This window comes from Miniopterus natalensis, chromosome 8 (genome assembly GCF_054644295.1).
Source record: "Miniopterus natalensis isolate mMinNat1 chromosome 8, mMinNat1.hap1, whole genome shotgun sequence".
NCBI classification, from domain to species: Eukaryota; Metazoa; Chordata; class Mammalia; order Chiroptera; family Miniopteridae; genus Miniopterus; species Miniopterus natalensis.
The window spans coordinates 6,621,996-6,648,919 of record NC_142088.1 but is presented as its reverse complement, the minus strand read 5'-3'; the positions used below and the strand labels follow the sequence as shown (position 1 = coordinate 6,648,919).

The following is a 26,924-nucleotide window of genomic DNA, read 5'->3' as shown; positions in this document are numbered from 1 at the left end:
CATGACCTTGAATAAGCACGCGAAGGGGGTTTGAAGCTGTAACACTGATTGTGTTCCATGAACTTCGTTTTCAAGGGGGCTCCTGCTGAAGGAGAAGACATAGACCTGGATGGCAAAGGGGACCCCGGGCTGCCGGGGGCTCCAGGACTCCAGGTACAAGCACTTCAGGGAACAGCCCTGCCACCCTCGGTCCCGCCCCCCGCTCTCTTCTCTGTCTGTCTCTGTCTCTCCGTTGTGTGTGTGTGTGTGCGTGCGTGTGTGTGTCCTCTCTCTCCCCCCTATATCTCTTTCTCACTTTCCTAAGAATATTTTTAATATGCATCCGTTTTTCTTCTATTTACCGATGCACCTCGTTTCACTCCAAAACCTTTACCTTATGATAAGAAATGACATGAAACGGATGTAAAAAGATGACTTGGACACGTGTCTTTCCATCTCTTCTTCAGCCTCAGTGTCCTGAGCTTTCCCACGTCTAAGGTGGAATCTCTCGGGAAGAGTTAGCTTCCACTTACTTTGTGTTTGTTAAACTCAAGGGTAGGCTTGTATCATACATGGAACACAATTGAAAACTGTAATGTCAAGTACCAGCTCTGCTGTAACATTTGCATGATAGTAGATAACTGGGCTTTACTTAAACTGCAGCCATAAATGGAAGGCGTGATGCTCCTCAGGTCTTATTAAAAGATTTTCATGCACTTGACAAGTGGACATTGCTCTTCAGTGAGAAGTCCATTTACCCTTACCCTTCTCTTACTTTAAAGGGTTTGCCAGGCCTTCCCGGTTTCCCCGGACCTGTCGGCCCACCCGGCCCTCCGGGATTCTTTGTGAGTACAAAGCCATCATTGATGGAGATACCATAAGCTAATGAAATAGTTATAGCTGAAACTTTTAAACAGTTTTCTGGCTTGGTGCATTCCTGCTGTCATTGTAATTTGTGGACTTTTTTAGGGCTTGCCAGGAGCCATGGGGCCTCCAGGACTTAAGGTAAATTACAGTTCTCATGTCATATCAGCCAGAACATCCTAATCAATGTAAAAGCCAAACCCGGTCTGAATCCACACATAGGTCACTACCGGGCTCGTCTTGGGAGCTCACAAGGGTTCCCAGCAGGGAGGGGAGCGTGGCTGGCACCTCTGTACCTCTTACCTCTCCTCTCCCTGCACTTCAGCTACATGACCCCTGATCCGCAGTCTTACTTCAGTCACGAGGGGCTCCTTATCAGACAAAGGGCAAGGACTGCTAGTCCATAGGGTTCTCATTTCTGCTCATCCTCCTGATCACCCAACATTTGCCCCATACATTTTTATAGTGGGCTGATTTCTGAAACCAACCTGATCTTATGCCAGAAAATAAAAGATGGCTATTCATGCGCCCTTAAGCGGGGTACTGCATGTGTTTCTATGAAAAAGGCCAATTGTTGGTGTCGGGGAAGAAAAATGTTTTTCCTCTACTCTGTCGGGTTCAGTGACTGGGGCCCTGCAAATTAAACTGACAAAGACAGATTAACAAGAGAAAAAGGGTTATTTCACATGCATATAGTGGCCTCACAGAAATGAAAATTCCAAAGAGCTTGTGTAGCATTTTAATGAAGGGCGATAAATTTGTAGAGAAATGATGGAGGGAAGGAAAGGGGTATGAGCTTCTAAGGGCGGGAAATTGTGGGAAAGTAAATAGATGGGAGAAACTAATAGAAGCTGAGGGTTATTTCAGTAAGGTTTGTTTAGGCAGGTTTGTTAAGTCAGTGCTGTCTCCACTGATAAGAGTTGTCTCCTCTACTTGGTACCAGAGAGGGAAGAGGTGACACCCTCACAAAGGGAAGTTTATAGTCTTTAGGCAGGAGGGGAGGGGAGAGGACTCTTTCTGCATTTGCTATTCTTAAATTGCCTTCAACTCAAAATAATCCTGTGCCAAAGTGGTATATTTCAGGGGGGAATATTCTGATCCTCATTAGTGTAAGAAAATGTCAAGCCAGGCCGAACCCCACCAGGAAATTAGTGCAGATGGGAAACAGACATAGGAAAAGATGCTCGATATCACTAATCATCAGGGAAATGAAAATAAAAATCCCAGCAAATTATCACCCCATGCCTGTCAGAATGGCTGTTATAAAAAAAAAAAAAATCAACAAATAAGTGTTGGTAAGGATGTGGACGGGGGGACTCTTGTACACTGTTGACGGGATTGTAAATTGGTGCAGCCACTGTGGAAAGCACAGTGGAGGTTCCTCAAAAAATAAAAAATAGAACTACCTTGTGATTCAGCAGTTCCAGCTCTGGGCACTTATCCAAAGAGAACAAAAATACTAAATCAAAAAATACATGCACCCCTGGTTCACTGCAGCCTTATTTACAATAGCCAAGGTATGGAAGCAGCTTGGGGTCCCCGGATAGGTAAGTGGATAAAGAAGAGAGAAAATGGGAAGTGGAATATTATTCACCAGTAAAAAAGAGTGGAATCTTTTCATTTGCAACAACACGAATGGACCTGGAGGGTTTCATGCGGTGTGAAATAAGTCAGACAGAGAAAGACAAATGCTGTATGATTTCACGTCTATGCAGAATCTAACAAACAAAACAAATGAACTAACAAAACAAAGCGAAAACAGACTCATAGACACAGAGAACAAACTGATGCCTGCCAGAGGGGCGGGCGGGGGTGAAGACCGTAAAGGGGAATATGAGGTACAAACTGCCCGTTGGAAAATAGGTAGGATACAGGGATACAAGGTACAGCACAGGGAACGGAGTCGGTAACATAAGTGTTTTATATGGTGCCAGACGGTTCTAGGCTTATTGCGGTCATTGCTTTGTAAAGTATGTAACTGTAGAACCACTATGTTGTACACCTAAAACATATAATATTCTATATCAACTATACTTAATTTTTTTTTAAAAAGACTGTTATTCCAGGATGAAATGAAATAGCAATTGTGAGCCGGAGGAGGAGGGGTAGATTAAAATATAAATGTTCATTACTAATATTGAAACTTTAAAAGGTTTAGACAATTTATTCTCATTCCTTTTTAAGAAATAACTTGGTTTTGTATTTCTTACAGGGTCACATGGGTGATAACATGGTTGGACAGAAAGGAGAGCAGGTAATTTGAATACTGTGGTTTATTTGTGGACAAGATATTTGAAGTTCATAGCAATTAGCCTGTACATTTTGTCCAGTGAGTCACGCTGAAATGAATGCATTCGCTGCATCCCAAACTTTCATTTGCTCTATTTTCTTACATAAGCACTAAAGGGGGAAAGTAGGTCTCTCGAGTATAGTAAAGGTGCCGTTTAGTTTTTAATTCTTGAGTGTATTTATCTCTAGGGTATGAAAGGATTAACAGGACCCCCTGGACTACCGGGAACTGTTATTGTGACGCAGATCGGCCCAGATAACAAAACGGTAACTCCCCAGTTTTTATTGTTGGTTTTTAAATAATTTTTATTGATTTCAGAGAGAGGAAGAGAGAGGGAGAGAGATAGAAACATCAATGATGAGAGTCATTGATCGGCTGCCTCCTGCACGCCCCTGACTGGGGATCGAGCCCGCAGCCCGGGCCTGTGCCCTGACCGGGAATCGAACCTCAGTCTCCTGGATCCCAGGTCGATGCTCAGCCGCTGAGCCACGCCGGCTGGGCAGTGACTCCCCAGTTTTATTATTAGGGCTGTGTCTTCCCATTTCCCCTACCTTTTTATAAGTTCTGTCGCCCACGCCCAGCCCCCAACCCTTGCTTCCCTATTTTCGACTCATGAACCAGAAAGTGTGAAATCTGAAGCAAGCAACTTCCAAGATTCTTGAAGGTAACATATTGTTTCAGTGAGTTCACAGGTAGCAAATTCAAAATGTGAGAAGTGATAAGGTACCGTGTTGATGGGAGGTAAATAAGCAGTCTGTAAATCCAGTGTATGGAACAGATAGAGGACTTTCCAAGTACATTTGGTGGGATCTCCTTTGATCTGTTTGTAACGACCTTCCATTGTTTTTGTGGCAGGACCTCAAGGGGGAGAAAGGAGACAAGGGTGCCATGGGTCAAGCCGGACCTCCTGGACCCTCAGTAAGTCACTTAGAGTCATGCTGTTCCTTTGAAACACAAAGTAAAAGCTTAGTGAGCATTTTGATGTGTGATCTACCTTCAGATCTTAAGATGAGCTAAAGATCAACAGTATTTACCGCAGAGGTCATGAACACACTAGAATTATTTTATGGCCACTTCTAGCTGAAATCCTCACACTGTTTCACATGCACCTAATGTCACCCCTCTTAGAATTCATCTTCAGCATCTGCTTTTTTAGCATCTGGTTTTTAATGAATTAATACTCATAAATAAGATTTCCCTTCTAGATGACCCATCATTTCAACATTTTTAAATAGAGCAGAATAATCAGAAGGAAAAATTAGAACAATCAGAATAAAAATCAATGTAAGTCAAAAATTAATAATTCGTAAAACTTGACAGAAGTCTCATTAATGCAGGGACCACCTGGAGACTCTTATGGATCAGAAAAAGGTGCCCCTGGAGAGCCTGGCCCACAGGTAAACCGGGAAATTCAGTGTCTTATTCCACCTATATTGGGCAGCATTTAGGACTCCTTAGGTGGCCAATATCAGACGGCCAACCCAAACTAGCTTAGCTTTTTTTAGATGTTTGGGAAGTGGAATTTATTTGTTCAGGTATGCGATAAGTTCAAGGCTAAAACAGGCTTCGTGGCCTTCAGAGCCTGGAACAAAATGGGCAGGCCTCTCTCTCCATTTCTCTTCTGCCCCTGTCTGTGTGTTGGCTTCATTCTGTCCTTTGCCCAAGCATCTTCCATGTAGGGGTGATGGGGGGAGAAAGCTGAGATGTAGCAACAGACAAGCTCAGGTTCACAGCATCCGAGGAGAGAGAGTGTGTCTCCCTGTGTCCATATATAAAATCCCACAGAATCACTATGATCAGCTCAGCTTGAGCCATGTGTTTCACTCTGGAAAAGTGCCTGTGTCCAAGAGGAAAAGGTACCTTGATCGGCCAGGCCAGTGGGGCAGGGAGCTCCCGTGACTGGCAGCCCCATCAAAACCACACAGAGAGGGGAGGACAACTCCCCAAAGGGACGCGCTGGGATGGGAAGTGAGATGTGGGGAAGACAGAGCAACAGGGGCCTTCTCTCCCACCCAGCTCTATTTTGGAAAGATTTAAACCCATGTATTGTTTTAAAACTCTAAAAATTATATATTGGGAAAGTATATTCTTCTGAGAAAAAATATTCAACCAACATGATTTTAAATTTTATCATGGAAAGTAAATACCGTAATAGTTCATCCAGAAGCCCTGCCTGTGTGGACACTGCAACACACTTGTTATACATATATTTAAACACAGGCCCATCTAGAGGTCATGGAATCGCGAACATTTCAAATAAATGAGTGGACTGTGAAACCTTCCTGTTCTTGGGTTTTCTTGTCCACTTCTCGGCCCAGTGCTTCCTTGATTTTCCTTCCAAACTTGGATGGACCATATCAGCTTAAGCTTAGCTCTTAATATCCTCTCTGTTCCTCTGCCCCTCCCTGACTCTCCATCCCCACTGGCTCTGCCTTCCCTGCAAGAGGAGATCTTTGCATGTTCTGTGATTAATAATTGGTGTCTTTCTTATAATGGGTGGGAAGCCTCAGTTGGGCTTCCTTGCCCAAGGTCGAGAGGAGATGATGACATCATTTAAGCTGCCCATGTTTATTAAAGTTGTCCATATTTATTAGGTTACATGTTTTTGTTTTGTTTTTGTTTTAGGGGAAATCTGGAAAAGACGGGGCCCCTGGGTTCCCTGGCACTCAGGTAAAGGCATGGTTCACCTGTTGGTATAGTGAAAATGTCAGTCCTATTAGACGCAGAAGCATGTTTTGAGAGTCACTGAGTAGTTATAAACTAACCAAAAGCAGTGTGCAGTTTCTAAAAATTATATTTGAGAATCATAGTTTTTCACTGTGAAGAGAGATCAACTGAGCAGGATTTTTTTGTTTGTTTGTTTTTTAATAAGTTCAAACTGTTCTGCTTCCAAGGAAGAAATTGGTTCGTGTGTCTTCTGATCCATTCTCTTCGCTCTGTTCTTTAGGGAGCGAAAGGCATCAGGGGCTTCCCTGGGCTAAGGGGCGAAGATGGCATTAAGGTAGGGATATCCCCTTCCTCCTGCCCTGTTCTGTCCTCAGCCTTTTTCAACTGGTTGGGTTTTGCCTACTCTTTCCCCCGACACCCTGGAAGTAGGTACAAGAAGTTGCAATCAGAGTTCATTAAAATAGTATATTTGAGAAGAAACGAGAGATGTGGCAACTTTACTTAAACCCTTGAGGGGCTGTCTAGTGGGAAAGATATTAAACCTGTTCTATGTAGCAGAAACTGGCTGACTCAGGACCGGTGATGTTTCAGCCCCCACGAGGAAGGAGTTGGTGAAGGCCTGCGATTGTAGGAAGTTTTGTGTCACTGGAGGTCAAGCATAGGCTGGGTGGCCCTATGAGTCTCAAGCTGGGTCACTATACACTGAAAGACCGTCATCAATAAGCTGTTACGTGTAGTCCACGTTGCTTCTTTCTGACAACATGTTACAGACATACTCAAGTAATTTTCATATGTAGGCATATGTGCAAATTCAAGGTTTATCCTATAATAATACCACTTCCTGTAGAATTCTGAAATGCCCCCTTCAGTAGATAAGAAAGGGGGTTGGGTACAGCTGGGACTCAGAGGACCACATACAACCTGTAACCTGGTGGTCCTGTCCTCTAATCTGGGTGAGAGCCCGGGAGTGTGCAGTGCATGTGGACATCCTTTGAAGGTAGGGGCATGGAAGATGCCTGGAGAGCCACCAGAACAGCAACCGCCTCTTCAGGACCTTGTTCATAGGATTTTGACCCAGATACGGCCCCCCCAGGAAAATAATCTAAAGTCAACGTCTCTCTCACTATAACTTGGTTTGTGCATTACATAGAAATAACATTACTTTTAGCATTGATTTATTGTTTAGCTGTGCATTTTGCTTTTTAAGTATACCAAAAACGTAAATACTTGTGACAAATGTACTCATAATTTGTAACTGTCTTTCACCATAGGGATGGAAAGGGGACATTGGCCCTCCAGGATTTCGTGGTCCAGTAAGTGTAATTAAAGACAATGTCAGTGTCACGTTTGATGAAGTCCTTCAAAATATCAAGGACGTTTTGAATCAGGGTCTCTCGTTAAGGGTTATGATGGAGATTATAGTAGTTACCTTTTTATTAAACCAGGGCAAAAATAGCTCTTGTCATTATTTGTTCATTTGACATGGACAGATATTTCTCCTTGGCCCTCTTTGGTCTTTGGAATGCACTAGTCATGCCCATCCTGGGCTGTGGAGGGGAAGGAAACCTTTGCCTAATCAGACCTGGCCCAAGGGGATCCTGCGCCCTGAGTAGAGTAGGAGGATAGCGGCCACCCAGGGGTGAGGGAGCCAGCTCCACCCCATCCAGCTGGTTTTCCCAACTGCACCTTCAGGCAACAGAAGCTCAACCATGGGATTAATGCAGGGCCAGCGAACACCAGTGCCCAGCCCGAGCTCCATCTCAGCAGCCATCTCCCTCTGCAGCGAGGACATGCATGTGATGGCTGTCAGCCCCTGGCTGCAGGGCGGCCACAGTCTACGTGCTGTGACTCTGCAGCTTAAGGAGAGAAATAAAAGGGGCCCCGGCTCTGAGTCCCGGTGTCTGTTCCTCTCCTATCTGAAAAGTCAGCTGTCCTCGCACGCTCACAGTGTGCCGAGCAGGGCCGCCACGTCTTGATTGTGTAGGTTTGACAGACAGTCTGTGGTCGTAAGATAGTCATGGGGAAGGGCGTATGTCCTGTTACAAGTGTACCCCCACACCCCTCAGGCCAAGTAATTTAACTCAGTAACTGGAGGAGGGCCCTGGACACCTGCATCTTTACCCTGTAAGCAAGTGATACAAGTGCAAACGGGCCCAAAACACTGTTACGGAGTCGCCGGGAAGACGGCCTGGGCTATTTTCCAAAAGCTCTTAGCCAGCACTCGGCAGGTGCATAAAGGCTGTTGCCGATGTCATGAAGGCCATCATTACATTATTATTATTGTTATTATTATGAATTCATTTCCGTGATTTTATACTTATTGCTTAACCACAAAACCCTGATTACCTCATCTTTAAACAAGTCAGCCAAGAATTAGCCCCATGCAAAATATGAAAAAAACAAAACAGAGGTTTTTTTTAAAAAAAAAAACTATTATATTTTCATCTCCTTCTCCTCAAGATAAATGCGTTGAGTTCTAAGTGAAATCTGCTTTTCCAGTTGCACTTTAGGGCAAGTCGAAGCACTCTTAGCTCACTGTTTGTTTTTTGTGCTCAACAATCTATAACCCTGAGCATCTACTAACTTCCGAGACAGTTCTGCTTAGGAAGCAGATGGTTGCAGAGACCAGACGTGGGTCCACAGACATGTGAGAAACAGCAGCCCTCGGTTGCTGTAGGTCAGTGGTGTCCTGAAATTTAAGGAAACAGTCAGTAGAGTATCTTTTGATGTGTAGGTCCTAGCACCTCTAAAATAAATTCAATGCATTGAAGAACAAGCTTTTTTAAAACGTGAAATAGAACAGAATAAAAAAATAGCAGAGTTGATCATATGTCCTAAGGCAAGTCACCATTCTGTGAAGCTTTCGTTTCCGTGTACATAGTCACACGTACATGGCCCTGCCTGCCTGTCTGTGTGTGTATATATAAATGTGTGTGAGCTGAGTCACACCATAAACTGTATTTCTCACTGAAAGCCCATAAAATATGTGATGCCGTACCAGAAACATCGACTTTTATCTTTAAATGTATCCATCCTATATGCACGACTACTGTATTTCCACCAAGACATGCGCCTCTGAGTTAAAGAAAATAAGGAAAGTATCATTTTGGCCAAAAAAAGAAATTAAAGTAATTGCATTTGGTGAATGTCCATAAATAGCTATTCTTTCTCTTTCTTCGTTTCTTTTCCCTTAAAGCCAGAATATTACGATGCGTACGAGGTAAAGGGCGATGAGGGAATCCCAGGCCCACCGGGGCCCAAAGGAGCGCGTGGCCCGCAGGGTGAGAGTCAATTTCTGCCGACCGACCTAGGACTTGAGGGGGGGGGGCTCCTCATTTTCACAGTGGTGGTATTTTTTGATGTCTCCTAATTTTCATACAAAACCTCACATGAAATTTCCTATTTTCATCACTTGAAAATTTCATGTGAAAGGTTTGTATGAAAATACCATGGAAAGTAATTAAATAATCTTTATGCTGAAAATCATGGAGATCAAGTCTGGCAAGCAGACACTAACACGTCCGAGGGCAGGATAAGGGAGTGTGAAGAAATCTGTAATTTCAGTGGGATTACAGATGTGAAAATGGAGACCTGGCTGGCTGGAGGGGTTACAGATATGAAAATGGAGACCTGAATAGCTGGAATTTGGGCAAATCCACACAAATAGTGCCAAGGGGTGACTGCAACCCGGTTCCCTGGCTCCTAGCACAATGAATTAAAGACACACTTATTGTATTCTACCCTTTAAAAAAAAATAATAATATATATATATATCTTTATTGATTTCAGGGAGAGGAAGGGAGAGGGGGAGAGAGAGAGAATCACCACTGATGAGAGAGTCATTGCCTCCTGCATGCCCCCAACTGGGCATCCAGCCTGCAACCCGGGCATGTGCCCTAACCGGGAATTGAACCGCGATCTCCTGGATCCTAGTTCGATGCTTAATCTCCGAGCCATGCCCGGCTGGGCATATTCTACCCCGTTTGATAGATTGGAAAGGTCTAGGCCATGAGCTCGCTCATCCCTGGCTGCCACATCAGGGTCCCACCCTGTGATTCTGGTTTAACTGTCAGGAAGAGACCACTGGGCCCTAGCAGAATCTGAAAGCGCCTCAGATTAGTCCAAGTGGACTGAGAGCCAATTACGGACTTAAACAAGATTTCAAAGGAGAATTTTGCTTGGAGGAAGAATTCCCAGTGTAGTTAAATAAACGGGCGTACGCATATAGACATAGATCCAGACTTTTGTTTTCAGGCCGCGTTAGAGCCAGGAGCAGCCTGAGGTGGGGCACCCCTACGAACTGCGGATCCCTGACCACTTCCCTGTTTGAGTTTCTTGTATCCGAACCATCCCAGCAAAGTACAAACACAGAGCAGGTTTTTAGTGAGTTCGTGTCCAATTATTTGAAAATGACTTCTGAGGTTAGTTTCTTCTCGGCCGTTTGTCTAAATAAGTAAAGTTTTCTGATATTTATCTATATGAGCGTGGAGAAAAGAATGAACAGTATTTATTATTAATTACTATTATATTGTCATCCAAGATTTCAAAAATGGGGAGAGGGGAGAATTTATTTCTCTGAAAGCAATTAATCACTGTTCTGTATTCCTAGGTCCCAGCGGACCCCCCGGAGGCCCTGGAAAGCCTGGTAAGTACATGTTTCTCGGGGCGTCAACAGAAATGCCATTGAAGAGTAAAATACACGGCTCTGAGCAAGTTTGCATTATTTACATTAGACAAATCTGTCATTAATTTGTCTGCAAATTCTTGCTTGTGGAAAAGGGAGTGAGAACTGACGCAGAGCTTTACAGAAATGCTCCTTCTCGCTCCTCAGCGGTTTTAACCGAGCGTAAGAGCAGCTGGGCGTGTGAGCAGCGGCCTGGCAGCTCGGGAGGCGCAGGGGAAGAAAACCGGCCTGTGACGGTCGTCAGGGCGGTTCAGAAGGACAGTGTTCAGGCTGCGGAAGAATTCGTAGATAATGCTTTTTATGTGACCTTTTAAGGTTTACCGCATACTGTCTACGGAGCAGAAGCACCCGGGGTCGTCAGCGTGGCTGCCCCTTGAGAAGGAAGGGTGGAGCCAAGGGTGCAGAACCAAGGGCCGTGGTTATAACTGTAACCTTGGCACGTGTCTTCGTGTAAAGGGAGGAAACAGAAAAACTGGCAAGCATCTGAGAATCCTTGCCATCCGTTATTTTTCCTTACACCATGTTGTATATTTAAACTATTTCGTCCTTTGGAAAATGGATTATAATTAAGCAGATTGCAGACGTACGTCGTAAAAATAGGTGAATGGATAAATATTACGGGTACTTGCGTATGAATGAAAAAATAGACATCAAGCTGTAAACAGTGGGTGTCTCTTGAAGTTACAATGGGGCAAAAGGACATTGTAGAGGTCTGTAGAAGGTTACGGAAGACTCCTTCGTCCCTGCCAGGCCCTCAGTAATAAGCAGGCTCCTTCAAGAAGCCGGCGGTGAAAATTACAAAGCTCCGGAACGGTGTCCACCGGAGGCATTTACCCTTCTGCCCGAATCCTCCTGCTCATAATCAGAAATAATCGGGTGCTACCCTTGCTGGTTTCTCAGCCCCTTGGTGGTGAGGTCTCTCTTCTTAACAGTTAAACTGCTTTCCTTACTGTCTTAGGAGAGTCAGATGAAATGGGCTTTGTTCCCTGGGCCTGGCTTCTCCCCCACCACACGCTTCTCTATCTAAGACAGTTGGCAGGAATAAAGTCCAACTTTATCTCTTCTTTGGGACACTACAAAGTAGGCATCTTATAGCCTCTAATTTAAAAATCTACAAATTAGCATATACTGAAGAATTTCTCACCAAGTCCTTTTTAGTAAAAGGTCCCCCGGGCACCCCAAACTCTGTTTCAGTCTCTCGTAATAAGTGACATAAATTATCTCGGGGGCATGAAGAGTTCTGAGCTCTGCTGTACTCTGAAATTTAACAAGGTCACAGATGAAGAAAGGAAGAGATCCTCTTTTTATTTTGTATGCTTCACTGTCTTTTGATGGCGCAACTTTTATAAATCAGAATACATCACATTTTGCAACTGAAGAATAATCATATATGAATTGGGGAAAAATTTAAAATATAATAAAATGATTATTTTTCTCCAAGGGCCATCGAGGCCTGGCCTCAGAGGACCCCCTGGACCACCAGGCGTGAAAGGAAGTAAAGGGGAGCGAGGACCCCCAGGAAAGAATGCAGTGGGGCCTCCCGGGGCCCCGGGTTGTCCTGGTTCACCAGGCTCTCCAGGGCCGCCAGGACCTCCAGGACCACCAGGTAAAGATGCCGAAAGGGCCTATGTTGTGTACACTACCCAGTGACAGGTGTGTGCAGATCAGAGGCAGTGGGCCTCACTTGGAGCTTGGCCATCAGCCTGTGCGGATCTCAGGAGTTGTCTTTCCACCGGTGTTTCATTTTCTCCGCTACCTGTGAAAGCAACTATGGTGGCTGACTACTGTGCAAACGCAGCAAAGCCTTACCTGATCCCACAGACGGCAGAGTGGGAGGCAGGGACAAGAGTCCTGGGGCAGGGAAGGAGTGGCGATTATCAAGTTGGCCTAGGCCAAGGGCAACTGCTTGTTCAGCCCCAAGAGACTGTCTTCCAAGAAGCTGTGTAACTTTGTCTCAGGATAATCTGTCCCAGGGGAGAAAGAGGCAAGAAGAGATCCACCGGCTCCTATTTCTCACGGGTCAAAGGTGTGCTAAAGAACTTCTTAAAAACTAGCTTTGGTGTTGTCCTTTTGTAGGTGGCATCGTTTTTCGCAAAGGTCCACCTGGAGAAAGTGGCCGTCCAGGCCACACGGGGCCTCCAGGAATCCCAGGTGTCGATGGGCTCAAAGGTTGGTTCGATCAGTGCCATGCCCATCACTATCGTTATCACTGTCACTGTCATTTTCTCCCTGAGGCCACAATGATCCAAACAGCAGGCAGTCAGAGTTGGCTTCTTTTCCAAAAGAATTAGCTAAGAGTATTCATTTATCTGTAATCATTCATTTGTTTAGCATCCATGAGGTGGACCTTTGGCTGTTCCTAGAATGTGAGTTTTATGTTGCACTCAAAGAGAAAAACACTGAAATAGAAGCTATTTTACTCTGAACTCAGGAGTTTCTAAGAACACCTGAGAGCTCAGATGCATAAAGGAAGCAGATATAATTGATGAAAATTTTTTTATTAATATGAGAAATGTCCTACATGATTTTCACTACACGGAAAAACTTTCACTGTAAGAAATAATTGTGCAGCCGGAAACTATCTGTCTTTTCTGCAGACTTGGTGTGGGTGTATGAGTAACACAAGCATCCTCTCATTGCAGGGGAGCCAGGCCTCGTGTGCACAGACTGTCCTTGTGTGCCAGGGCCCCCGGGCCTCCCAGGACTGCCGGGATTCGATGGCGTAAAAGGAATCCCAGGTACAGATAATTCGCAGACAAGTGTTTGCAAGTACGAAAGGGTCGGCTCCCTGGGTGATGGAAAAGGGTCTCGGTCTACTGGATGTAGTGATGTAGTTTACATGAACTCCGAGGGAGATTTTCAAAAATATACTCTGTTAATATGAAGTAAGACAAAATCACGTAAAAGCTGGCATTTTCCCCTGTTCCATTTTAGTTGCTAAACTCTAGCAGACTCTTGCGTTATCCAGGACTCGTAAACTCCGAATCCTCCAGGAGACCAGCAGGTGCTTGGAGGAGTGAGGCAGCCCTGCTAAGCACGCTGCTTTTTCTTCCATAAACAAATAAGCTCTTTCCTATTTTGTTATTGAAAGACACCACCCTTCTTAGTCCATTTCTTCATATCCCTACTTTTGATAGCATTAAGGGTATATGCACAATTTCATGTTCTTCTTAAGGATGCAAGTGCAATAAAAAGTACAGCAGGTCCTCAAATAATGCCATTTCATTCAATGTTGTTTCATTATAACACTGATGAGATGCTGTAGGAACTTAACTTTTGTTTATATCTATGGTAAAATTTTTATCAAATAGCCTACATCATTCACTGCAGTCCCAAGGACCTGTCAATGATGTTACGTAAGGACTAATTGAACGCCTTGGCCTCAGGGCAGGGGACCCTAGAGTGGTGGGACCTGCGGTAAACTGGAGGGGACACTGAAAGGGGCCAGCAGGCACTCAACTCCAGCCTACTGTTGATTTGTTAATAAGTCTTCCAATTTTTCATAAAAAGAAAGAAATTAGGATTTTGATCTAAAAACCTCATGTTTATTTTAAAAACATTAACCATCAATTTTTGAAGAGAGAAAATATTCCAGAGGCCAGGATTCTGGGGACTAAATAAAGCATATGCCACTTTATTGGCCAACCTCTGCCAAACCAGGACTCTCCACCCAGCACTGCTGCGCCAGGCTGTCACCGCTCTGCTGGCCGTGGACAACGCCTTGAAGTTGAAAAAGTCGTCTCTGTTTATTAGTTGGGTTCCTCTGCCCCTTTTTCCACTCCCCTGGCCACCCAGGGCTTCTCACGTGGTACCACGGAAGCTCTTGGTCCCACCATTAGCACCTTAGACACTCTCATCAAATTCTGTCTCATTGAGCAGTAAGAGCTCAGGTCGCGGTGTCCTTGGCCTGCGTTCCAGCCACCGTTTTAGGTGTCTGGGTGTGTTAGGCGCCACCACACTGTGTTCCTCTCATCAACCCTAGAGGGAAGGGCCATCATAACCCATTTGACAGGGACAAAGCTGAGCCATAAGGTGACCTGGCTAATAAGTGCTAGGAGCCTGCACTCCAGTCCAGCCAACCTCCTCCGGAGGCCTGCCTTTCCCTCTACACTGCACCCCTTCGTTGCTGCATCGGGGCCGCCCCTTAAGGCGAGCTAATGCCAGGGGCTACCTGCCAACATACGTAAGGGAGTGATTATATGTTACCACCACCCAGGAGACATTTTTGATGGCGAGGGCTCTTTGAGGAGGCTGGTGCTCAGCCCAAAGAACACAGGCTAACGGTGGCAGCTGTGGACACCGTCGGCAGCCGGTAGAGGACACGCATTCAATCGGGGACCTGTTGTCACTCTCGAATACCACCCGCTTCTTTGCAAACGCCTTGGTTACTTGGTAATCGCTGCCCTCTGGCTCCCTGAGACAGGCCTGAGTGGGAAGGAGGGGCCAAGGGCAGGGTGGGGACTGTTCCTCAGACAGCCACTGTTCAGTGCCCAAGCCTCTGGGGCAATGTCCTATTAAAACAAAAACTAAAAGGGAGGGAGGGAAGAAGAGAGGGAGGGAAAAAATGAAAGGAAAGCAATCATTATTTCCCTGCATTCCCCGAGTGACCTCTGGCCCAAGGCTGGCATGCAGGTGGGCAGCCCACTGTTGCTGACCAACTGCTCACACTGTTGTGTTTTCCTTGGTTTTTCTACATTGGCACATGACCAGTACCACTCAAAGAATATATAGAAGCAGTAAAACCATTTGGGTTGCCGTCCAAAAATATATCTTGGCTCAGATCTTGCAAAAAATAAAATCTGAATAAACACTTATTAATAAACTGACCTGAGATTTATTCAAAAGGTTCTCTAAAGAAATCATCTCTACAGAGATACTTAAATCCCTACGGGAAGTATAAAATTGTACAGCAACTTGCAACTTGGCAGCAGATATCCAAAGCTCAGAAAAGTCTGAGCCCATTGGTCCTGCAGTTCAACTTTTAGGAATTTACTGTAAAGAAAATAATTGGATAAATTCGGAGAGCTAAATATCCACAGATATTTATCATAGCATTGTTTACAACAGCTAAAGTTAAAAAAAGAGTCTAAATGTCTCAAAACAGCACTTAGCTGAATAAATGATGGTCCACCCACAGAACAGGCCACTGTGCACCCATTGAAAGTGAAGCTATACAGCTACATTTATTTATGTGTGTAAGTCCTATGCATTTATGGATATAAAATTTTATGAGTCATATACATGAAAATTTTAGCAAATACCGTCTTCTGGTGGTAAATTTATGGGTGATATTCATTCTCTTACTTCTGTTCAATTTTTTTTACAATAAGCAGATATTACTTTTATCATCATAAAAAATGTGTCTCTTTAAAACTATTAAGACAGGAATTGTAGGAAGCCAAAATCTTTGACTTCGTGTTTTTCTACATTTTCTCTTATTCTCATGATTTACTCCCATTCTCTTTTTGCATGTTTTAAGCTAGAAATTGTTTTTCTTTGTTCAGAAGAAAACACCTCATTTTATTAGCACACTGCCTTACCCTCAGGATTGGTGTTCATGAATATTTACCAATTCACTGCTTTGCAGGAGGACAAGGGGCAGCTGGCATGAAAGGAAGCCCAGGGTCCCCAGGAAGTGTGGGTCACCCAGGATTCCCAGTAAGATTTCATGGTTTTAAAGCTTTAATTTTGATTTGGAAGATGGAGCACTCTGGGTGGAAATAGAGTTGCACCACACACAGGTTATCAGTTTGGTGCCAGGCAAAGCACAGGAACTTAACAGATAGGTGTGAATGAATGAATGAATGAATGAATGAATGAATTAATTAATTAATTAATTAATTAATGGCGTGTAAACAAATCAGTAAGTGAATTTGTAATCATTTAAAACGGGGTCTGAGACAGAAAGCAGACCAGTGGTTGCCTGGGGCTGAGGTTGGGAGCAGGAATGGACTGCAAATGGGCTTGAGGGTATTTGGAGGAGTGATAAAAATATTTTAACACTGGATTGTAGTGATTGTAGCATAAATGTCTACATTTATTTTTAAAATCATTGAATTGTGTTCTTACAAAGGATATATTTTATGGTATGTAAATTATACCTCAATAAAATTGTTAAAAATTTAAATTTTTATTATCATAGTGAAAGTTATATGTGGATAAATATATTTAAATCAAATTATCCAGAGAGGCATGTTAAAATTTACCAATATTTTAACATAATCTGAACTATGATGATTATTATATCATATTGAATTATAATATAGTATATATTGCATTGCATTGTACTGTCTAGCTACAAACAAAAAACCCCAAAAAGATTAAAATTATATTTGTGGGCCAAAGAAATATCTAAAAATTACATGTTCCATTAAAAGTGAAAAGTTCTTGTTGACATTTTTTCTTTTGAGATTGACACAAAAACAACTCTACCCAAAAGGAAAGCAGTCTCATTTCTATCCCACCCTAGGGATTCCCAGGAGCTCAGGGTGATCCAGGACAGAAAGGAGAAAAAGGCGAAGCAGCTCATCCAGAGGGTGAGGTGGGTGCCCCGGGGGAACCGGGGCCCAGAGGGCTGCCTGGAAGAAGCGGCCTGGATGGAGTTCCTGGGATCCCCGGAATGAAAGGATTACCAGGACCTAAAGGCGAACCGGTTGGTATCAGCTTCTTTAAAACATACAATCTACGGTCAATGTTACAACCTATAAAATATTTTTAAAGACATTTTATAAGAAAAAAATTAATGGAATAGCTCCTTTGTAATGGAAATACCTGGTGAAAACCAAACAAATAAAGGTTTTAGGCCGTACTGGTTGGATTTTAGAAATGTACCATTAACGTGACTGTTGCTTCCATTTGGGCCGCCGGCCAACGTGAGCTAGGTTTGAGGGGCTGTTAGCACATGGGGACATCCCACTGTCGGAACCTCAGGTGGGACTCAGAGTTCCAAGTTAATGCAATGCCATGTTAGTAATGATTCCCTTCAAATGCCAACTGCTCTTTAATTCAAGACCTCTCCAGGACTGCGGCATTCACATTCACGGTCGTATTAACCTGTGTAAGGAAATACTGGGACGAAGCACTATCCAAACCTATTCCTATTGTCACAGGCCCTCAGCGGGGAGAAGGGGGACCGAGGTCCTCCAGGGGATCCTGGCATCCCTGGGTCCCCAGGACCCCCAGGACCAGCTGGACCACCAGGCTATGGACCGCAGGGAGAGCCTGGTCCAAAGGGCACCCAAGGAGTTCCTGGAGCCCCTGGACCACCTGGAGAAGCCGGTTGGTTAGTTTTCTTTCCAGTACTGTTTTCCTGTGGAGTGAGGTTGATGGTTCCTAGGGTCAGTGAAACTGCCTCAAGACCAGTGGATGTATAGGAACTTGTTACTAATAAGTAGAATTTGTCAACTCATAGACAATGGGAAAGGACATATAGGACTAATATTAGCGAAAACTCTATTTTTTCCTGTTACTGAGCAGTTCAGCTAAAATATAAATATTTGGACAATACTAATCACTAACATGTTTTTCATATTCGCCATTGTGGTCAGAACATTATCTCAAGACTTTACCAACTGGGTAGCATTATTTCCACAATGACACAAGAGGAACTCATCAGAGAGGTTAAGAAATAGACCTTACAGAGAGCAAGGCCAAGACTCAAGCCCAGATCAGCCCCACTTTGTGGTTTGTGCAATATACTGTACTTCCTTCCTGTGAAAACTAGTTCCCCAATATAAGTATCCTACCAGTATTCCCCAGTATTTAAGCAGAATTCATGTTATCAATTCTTTTTAGAATAGGCTCTCTTCCAAAAGACCAGCATGTTGGGCTATTGATTAAAACAAGACTTAGACAATAATAGATGCTTATAAATATTTGTCAAATGACTAAGAAAGTTTCTGTGGACTAAGTCATCTTTAAGCCAGTTTTGACCTCTATGTAAGCAGAGACTATTTTTCATATTCCTTGGAATACGCCTGTAAACCCTTTATTATCATATCATAGGTTGTATTTTCCCTCTGAACCAAGAAAAGCTTCAATATGCACACTGTTCTCATGATCATAAATTTTCTTAAGGTCCTAGGGGAGAGTTCAGTATTTCAACACCAGTCCCAGGGCCCCCAGGACCTCCAGGGGCTCCAGGGCACGCTGGCCCCCGAGGTCCGCCTGGTGAGTATCCCCTATGCTAAGTCTGGTGCCTGGCATCAGGTGGCACCCTACCTTTCCTGGAAAAACACTGTCCCCACCTTAAGGAAAAAATATATTCATTGGCCCCCAAAGAGAGCAGAGAGCACAGGCCACTGTTGTCAGATGACAAGCCAACAGACAGGGGATTTCCTGCTGTCCTCAGAAGTTATTCAGATTATTCCCATTGGTGCTTCTGATTCCGAAAGGGAATTGATATAGTTACTTAAGAGGAATTCACGAGCAGAACAATCTTCATGGATTTGGATGGAGGAGCCAGGGATGTTGCCAGTGGTCACTATAGTTCCCACAGCTTTTCCACTGGAAACTTAACTCTTTGGCCAATATGACCTAAAACTTGATTTTGCGTGCATGGAGGGAGACGTATAGTTCAAGATATCTAGAAAATGTCTTTTTAGGAGTTAAATTATATTTTCAAAATTATTTGCAGTTCCATTGGATAGGAATGGGGAGGGAGTCGGGGTTATGGTAAAATAATTTCTTAATTTCCAGAACGTCTGGGGTGACATAGAAACAGACATTCAGTTTTAAGGCAAAATAAAGGAAAGTTGCTGATGTGGATGTGTGTGTGTTTTCAAGGTTTCCCTGGACCCCCAGGAAAATGTGATCCAGGTATTCCTGGGCCTGACGGTGACCCAGGAAGTCCAGGAATTGGATTCCCTGGGCCTCCTGGACCTAAAGGTAAGTTAAAAAAAATTTAAACATAAGTTTCACTGTGGATATTTATAAACTATAAATATATGTAATGACTAACATAGGAAATATCCATAAGATTCTATAAAATGATGTTTTCCCTCAATCTTAAGTGGGAAAAAATATCGTGCAATAACCTTAGGAAAAAAGCCAGAATTCACATTGATTTATACAATCTCGTCTCAGTCATTTTTTAAAAAATGCATATAAAAAAACTAGAAGGGAATTTACCAAAGTGAGTCTCCTTGATGGTGCAATTATGAGGGATTCGTTCTTTACTTCTGAAGAGATGCCTACTTTAAACATTCCTTTTATAATAAAAAAGAACCATTAAATCACACAGAGCTGATTTCCCTGTACACTCCATAGTAAACTACAGAAGTTATTTACTTTTAGAAAAAAAAAATGTTGTTTCCCATCAAAGGGGAAACTTTCCAAAGAAATGCAGATGCCGAGACCTTGAAAAATAACCCACTGACAAGTGCACCCAAGTCCTGCCCAGGCGACACATGAGTAACCTCAGTCACTGGGCCATTCCATACACTCCAGATTTTATAATAATTTCATGTTTGTTTCAATATTATTTAAAGTGTTTGTCGAAGTTTAATCCTGTTTTGATGCTTCACCTCTTAAGTTAATGTATCATCAGTGTTTATCACACATCGGTTCTGCCCAAACATGGGAGCACTGATCTCGATTTATGAGTATTTGAAATGAAAATCATAATCAGACTTTTCATGTGGTCAAAGAATGGGTTGGACTGTACATTCTTGAGTTTCTTGCCAGTGATCTCTGGAGTAACCCAGCCTGGCCCATGTTGTTGCCTAATCCTTCTTGGACCCTACACTAAGAAAATTGCATCCTCGCTGTGTCCCCTACAGTCACCTTCTGGAAGGAGACTCTAAACTGTGGGCACTAGAATAGCCTAAGAGCTCCCGGAAAGTGGAGGGTCAGAATTTCCCTGTTGAGCCTACTGAATCCCATGAACTAACTGTTAATTAAAAATGAGGGGCACGGAGGAGCTCTCTGAAGGCAGCTGTGATCCCCCAGGGTTTCCTCTTCTGAACCACAGAACAGAAAAAATGAAGTGTGTGACTTCCTTCTCAGTTCTCCCATCCTAAATGCGAGAGAGGAGTTAACGCACTACATTCGGCGGCTGCTATAGGGCATTAGGAAATAATTTTCTTGAGCAACCCATGGTGAGAAAGGCTAGCCAGATACTGGAAATGCTTTATATCTTGATCTGTATCATGCTTGTAAAAATATATATACACACACATGTAAATGTGTATTCGGTTGTACACTGAATGTAAAATATGCTTTTTTTTTAAAGTTGGCCAAATGGTCAACCAAGGTCAGTGGTTTAAAAACAAACAAACTGAATCAACATTGTAGTGGTGCTAAACAACAAAAATGGAGAAGATAATTTTAAAAATTGGGAACCAATGTAATCTGATTTGGAAATGAATTTTTTAATTGCTAATTTAGCCGTTGGCTTTCTCATAGACTAATTGTACAACCTTTATTACTTTTTTCCCTGTAGGAGACCGAGGTTTTCCAGGACCTAAAGGACCACCAGGTTTTCCTGGAGAAATGGGAAAGCCAGGGTTACCTGGAGATCCAGGCCACCCAGGAGCCAAGGTCTTTGAGAATTAAAATTCAGATTGAAATGGGGAACAGAAGGAGCAATTACAGTTAATCAGTTAGGATGTTCCTGCCAGTCAGGATGCTGGTGTGCAGAAATGGTCAATATACTGGTAGATGATAAAGATGGTGAATTTTTTTTTTAAATATATCTTTATTGACTTCAGAGAGAGGAAGGAAGAGGGAGAGAGAGAGAGACAGAAACATCAATAATGAGAGAGTCATTGATCGGCTGCAGGCCGCAACCTGGGCTTGTGCCCTGACCGGGAATCGAACCCCGATCTCCTGGATCCTAGGTCAATGCTCAACTGCTGAGCCATGCCTGGCTGGGCAAGATGGTGAATTTTTTTAAGTTTCTTGAACCATCCCTCCCTTTTAGAAAGGAAAATGAAAGGTGTTAGAGGACAGGTTTGCTTTTCTATTTCTCCCTTAATCTTCAGAAACACTCATAATATCTAAAATGGGAGGACTCTAGAAAGAAACATGGATGGCTACGAGAAAAACTCAGGAGCAGAGACATCTAGACTGTTTATGGAAAATCCCACAGTATTCTGAAAAAGCGGAGACTCTAATGAATTATAACATAATTTTATAGAAAAGTCAGCAACTAGAGTTGAGAAAGGAGAGTTGATGAAATGGTGATGACTGCGAAAAAAGGGACTTAGAACCTCCATAATGATGTTATTTTCAAGTAAATAGCCCCGAAGACCAGCCAGTAGTTAATAAGGGTTTAGAAACATTACATCATAAAACTAATGTAATTTCTGTGTTATAGGGAGAACCCGGACTAGCCATGCCTGGAGAACCAGGAGCACCAGGCTTCCCAGGAGAAAGAGGCGATTCTGGGGAAAAGGGAGAAGTTGGACTCCCTGGATTTCCAGGTCACCCTGGAATTCCAGGAACTGGAGGGCTTGATGGACCACGAGGTACTATAGCAAGCGCGATTACTTTTCTCCACTGAGCTCAGCTAAAATGCAGCAAATTGAATGTGTAGGTGCTGTAGGGGTGAAAAAGTCTCTAAGTTCTAGATGAATAAATAGAATCTACGGGGCCTAATTATTTTTCATTCAACATTGTTGTTCTACTTTTTGTTCCTTCTTTCCTTCTTCCTTCCTTCTTAATGAGTGTTCTCTATATAGGACATATTAATGGTATTAATTATTGGTCCATGTTAGTGGAGGGGGGCGAGTTACAGGGGAATGATTGGGATAGCAATACTAGGACCTTGGGTTTTGGCCCTTGAATATATACTTGGACTCTTTTTGCAGGGGATCCAGGGCGGCCTGGACCACCTGGACAAAAAGGACTCCCAGGAAGATGCATGGAGGGTCCCAGGGGACCCCAAGGACTTCCAGGCTTAAATGGATTGAAAGGACACCAAGGTAAGAGGAGGACCTTAAAAAACCAGTCACTAGATGGGCAAGTGACATGGGACTCCTGCTCTGCGCTTTGCTGTTTAACTTGGGGACTGTCCAGCAGCAAGTCCTGACCACTCCTCAGCGGGAAATGGTATGAAACATAAACCTTGTTGTCATGGATTTGTTGCAGTGAGGACTCACTCAAGGGGAGTGGCACTGAACGTGTTCTGCAAGTTCAAGACTGAGGCACAGTCCTTAAGTGCAGTCCCAGGATTTGCCTGCAGGACTAGAAAATAGATCTTAATTCTACATTTTATTACTTCATGAGTCATTGAAACAGACAATGCTAAAGCCAGAAGGGATCTTAAAATTTTTATAGGAGGGGACATAAACCAACCAATCAATCAATTAATCAGTCCGATAAGTGTGTGGTTTATTTAGCCCCAAAACACAAAGCTAAATATTTGCAGCCATGAAATATTTCTGGAGTTGATGGGGGAAGCACTTGCATGTTTATTCCTTAATTTCATTCATTCATTCATATATAGGCAAAAAAGGTGAAACAGGACTAAAGGGAGACCCAGGGGTTCCGGGCTTGGATAGGCCAGGACTTCCTGGAGAACCTGGACCCCCAGGAATACCAGGTCATCAAGGCGAGATGGGACCACCTGGTCAAAAAGGATATCCAGGAAATCCAGGATCTTTAGGGCCACCAGGTATTTTCTTGTGCTTTTATTTATTTATTTTTACTTTTCAATTACAGTTGACATATAATATAATATGTATTAGTTTCAGGTGTACCACATAGTGATTAGATACTTATATATCTTATGACGTGATCACCCCGATAAATCTAAAACCCATGTTACACCATACATAGTTATTATGATATTATTGGCTGTATTCCCTATCCTGTACTTTCTGTGAGAAAGCTACCCCTCCAGCCCCCACCCTGAAGCCAGGCAATTTAGTTGTTCTGCGTATGTCCTGGGCGCCTGTTGAGCTGCTCCCTCAGCACTGGAGCCCACAGGGAGGGAGTCCAAGTAACCCCATGTGTGGGCCCTGTGAGAGGACTACCCGGGACTCCTGCAACCCTCCGTCTCACTCAGCCACAATCCTCCCTGGTTTTTACAGCCAGAAGTTATGGGGACTTCTCTTCCCAGCACTGGACCTCTGGGCTGGGAGGCCTAGTGTGGGGCTGGGGGGCCTGGTGGGGGCTGGGACCCCTAGCTCCTCGGGGGGGACCTCTGCAGCCAAGGTAGCCCTCCTGATTTTTAGCCACCACGTGTGGGTGTGGGACCAGCCTGTTCTGTGTCTCCTCCCCTCCTACCAGTCTCGATGTGGCTTCTTCTTCATATCCTTAGTTGTAGGACTTCTGTTCAGCTAGATGTCAGGCAGTTCTGAGTGATGGTTGTTCTGCAGTATAGTTGTAATTTTGATGTAGTTGTGGGAGGAGGTGGGCACAGCGCCATCTCGGTAGAAAGAAGCCACGAATCTGTGCTTTTATTTTTCTTCTACCATTTTCTTTCGCCTGTTCCTTTTAAGGTGGTTGTATAAACTGGGCATAGGCATAGGCTTTCATCTCTGTACTTCTCTTTCAGTCAGTGTACGTTTTTCCTTCTGAATTATTTGTTAAGGGGCTGGAGGGCAAGGAAATGGTGGTGGTGGGATGATCACCTTTCCCAGTTGCCTAAGCTATGACTATTTTTGCTGTGTGATCCCTTTTATATGTTACTACTAAAACATATTTGCTAGTATTTTGTTGAGAATGTTTACGTCTATATTTATAAGGGAAACTGGTCTTTTTCTTTGCTAATGATGTTTCTGCCTGGCTTTGGTATCAGGGGAATGCTGGTCTTATAGAACAAGAGAGGAAGTGTCCCCTCCTCTTGTGTTTTCTAGGAGAGTTTGTGAAGAACGAATATTTTTTAAACATTTGGTAGAACTTGCCAGTGAAGTCATCTGGTTCTAGGCTTTTCTTTGGGGAATTTTTTAAATTACTAATTAATTTCTTCATTTGTTATGGGTCTAGTCAGATATTCTGTTTCCTCTTGAGTCAGTTTTGGTAATCTGCTTCTCTCTAGGACTTTGTCCATTTTCTCTGGGTTATCTAATTTGCTGGCATATAGTTATCCATAGCATTCCCTTATAATTTACTTTATTTCATCACTATTTTGAAAGTTTATACATTTGGGAAGAATATTCCAATATTCTCGAGGCATAGGACATCATTGACCTTTCCTCCAGAGAAGAACCCAGATTAACAACTTAATCTGCACAGTGTTCTGTCATTCATATGACTGAGCTATTGCCATGCGCCAGCACTGTCCCCGGCCCTAGCGACACATCAGTGGACAAGAGGCCACCTCCAACAGGGGGAGAGACAGTCACAAATACATTCGTTACGAGTTCAACTCTAGACAACAGCTATGAAGGAAATAAAATAAGGGGATATAACAGAAATTTACTGGTCATGGGAGGAGAAATGATCCAAAACCTAAACATATTCTATTCTTACCCACAAATGTGGTCTGTTACAATGACTTTCATGCACATGACGTAACAGAGACTCCTAGACAAATAGGGTTATTTTCCTATCTACAGAAAACATTCCTTCTAAATATATTTTATTTTATGGGGTATTTGCTTTCTCATTCTACGTGTGTGCTGCTTTGTGTTACTTGTTTCTACAGGGGAAAGAGGAACAATTGGGATGATGGGCTTTCCTGGCAGCATTGGCCTTCCAGGGCCTCCTGGGACCCCAGGCTCCCCAGGACAGAAAGGTAAGTGAGGGAGGAAAGAACAGCAAAATAAGTTATATTTTGTTCTTTGAGGGGAAAATAGGTCTGAGAGAACCATGTATTTGATTTTGCTGTTTCCTGTGTTACCTTTTCCCCTTTGAATGGGATCATGTTTTTCCCCTGCAGGCTGTTTTGGGAAACTATTTATGAAGGCCTCAGCACTGTTAAGTGTTTGGGCTTATTTGTTTTTATGGTAAGCACTGTTAACTTTTGAATCTGTATGAACTACTTGAGAATTAAGGAGCTGCTGTGGTTACTCCTGTCTTACAGGTAGCTTTGGAATTCCGGGAGCAAAGGGTGAGAGAGGACCCCCAGGAGCCAAAGGGGAAGAAGGAGCTAAAGGCTCCCCCGGGCCTTCTCAAATATCCCACTCACCGGGGGACAAAGGAGAACCAGGCCTCAAAGGTATGGACTGCCTTACATTTGGAACCAGAACATCAGAGCTGATTCTGAGACTAAGAATTATCCAGGCCCTGAGGACAGTGAGGGGCAGTGTTTAATGTCCTGTCCACAGTTCCGCAGCCAGTTGGTGGCTCAAGCCTGCATTAGAACTGGGTCTCATGTGCCTTGCACCATAATAGGTTGCTTCTTAAATGCATAACTTTTTATTTCTAAGTCAATTCTGCATTTTGGTCTGACGCTTTTAAATTTTCACTAGTCAATTTTTAAATCATAAGCCTCAAAACCCCTATTTGCTAAGTAAGGTGAAAACTGAACCCTTAGGAAGTGCCACATAAAACCTTCCCTGGCAGAAACAGAAACCTCCATCCCAAATTCCACTGTATTCCATCAACTATCAGGATCAATTTTTCTCATTGCATCCAAAAACTGCTTCTCACTCTCAAAATCCTTTGGAGACTAATTACTAAAAAAAACACACAAAAAACCCCACAGTGTGTTTAATTGAAAATTAATGCTTTAGAATGTTGCTGATTGTTAGCTGTAGCTATTAGGCTAAAATTTAAACACAATCAAATTATTTCAAGTTATCTGAGCACTTTCTGTGACAGTTTTTGCTATATGATCAATATAGCCAATGTAAAACCAAATTTTAAGAAAGCCTGCCTTATAGTCTCCTTGACCAATTTTAATCCCAAGTAATTTTAGAAAAACAGAGAATTTCTCAGTAAAATGCTATATTTGCAGATCCAACTTCCATAGCAGGGAAAAATAAAGAAATATGTGTTTTCAGTCTCAAAACTGAATTAAGTTTTGAGTAATTTGTAACATATTTTGAGACGTGAGATTGTATTCAACAAATATTTTTATGCGTAGCACATAAGGATGTATAATCTAAGTAAAGATTTGCTAATGAATCCTGCACAGGGTGCTGTACACTACAAAGACTAGTGGCCTTTCCCAGGATTAGGAAGGACGTCACAGGGTCTGGAACATGACTGATTCTAACTAATTTGCCAACTTAAAAAAAAAAAAAAGGATAATCATTAGAAAAATCAATTTATAGAAAGGTGTTTTTTCCAAAAAGGATGTAAAGCCCTTTTGGGTAGTCACTATGTAATCTGGTGTCAAAGACATAGTTTCATCCTGGAGGCAAACAGAAGATTGCACTACATTTTTTGCAATGAATTAGAAAGTAACATGAATTTTATAAAAATCTCCTAGAACTGATCTAAGCCAAGGTGTGAAAAAAAAAAAATACTGCCACAAAGGCCCAGTCCTCATAAACTGTCTACATGGACACCAAGTCAATGGGTTATTCTAGATAATCTCAGAAGTAT

At 43.1% G+C, this 26,924-nt stretch overlaps 1 protein-coding gene across 1 annotated transcript in view; it reads left to right on the top strand.

Annotated features, from left to right (window-relative positions):
* COL4A3 (collagen type IV alpha 3 chain) overlaps positions 1–26,924 on the top strand; it is a 104,727-nt gene that overhangs the window by 58,164 nt on the left and 19,639 nt on the right. Inside the window, exons 9-34 of the mRNA XM_087819969.1 lie at positions 76–153; positions 762–824; positions 949–984; positions 3,056–3,097; positions 3,322–3,399; positions 3,989–4,051; positions 4,471–4,530; positions 5,759–5,803; positions 6,081–6,134; positions 7,072–7,113; positions 8,997–9,081; positions 10,410–10,445; positions 11,926–12,090; positions 12,561–12,653; positions 13,127–13,222; positions 16,072–16,142; positions 16,954–17,136; positions 17,594–17,762; positions 18,561–18,653; positions 19,269–19,370; positions 20,926–21,023; positions 21,802–21,952; positions 22,295–22,408; positions 22,933–23,100; positions 25,078–25,167; positions 25,456–25,590. Of these exons, the coding sequence (XP_087676095.1) occupies positions 76–153; positions 762–824; positions 949–984; positions 3,056–3,097; positions 3,322–3,399; positions 3,989–4,051; positions 4,471–4,530; positions 5,759–5,803; positions 6,081–6,134; positions 7,072–7,113; positions 8,997–9,081; positions 10,410–10,445; positions 11,926–12,090; positions 12,561–12,653; positions 13,127–13,222; positions 16,072–16,142; positions 16,954–17,136; positions 17,594–17,762; positions 18,561–18,653; positions 19,269–19,370; positions 20,926–21,023; positions 21,802–21,952; positions 22,295–22,408; positions 22,933–23,100; positions 25,078–25,167; positions 25,456–25,590 (2,410 nt within the window). The remainder of the gene's footprint in view (positions 1–75; positions 154–761; positions 825–948; positions 985–3,055; positions 3,098–3,321; positions 3,400–3,988; positions 4,052–4,470; positions 4,531–5,758; positions 5,804–6,080; positions 6,135–7,071; positions 7,114–8,996; positions 9,082–10,409; positions 10,446–11,925; positions 12,091–12,560; positions 12,654–13,126; positions 13,223–16,071; positions 16,143–16,953; positions 17,137–17,593; positions 17,763–18,560; positions 18,654–19,268; positions 19,371–20,925; positions 21,024–21,801; positions 21,953–22,294; positions 22,409–22,932; positions 23,101–25,077; positions 25,168–25,455; positions 25,591–26,924) is intronic.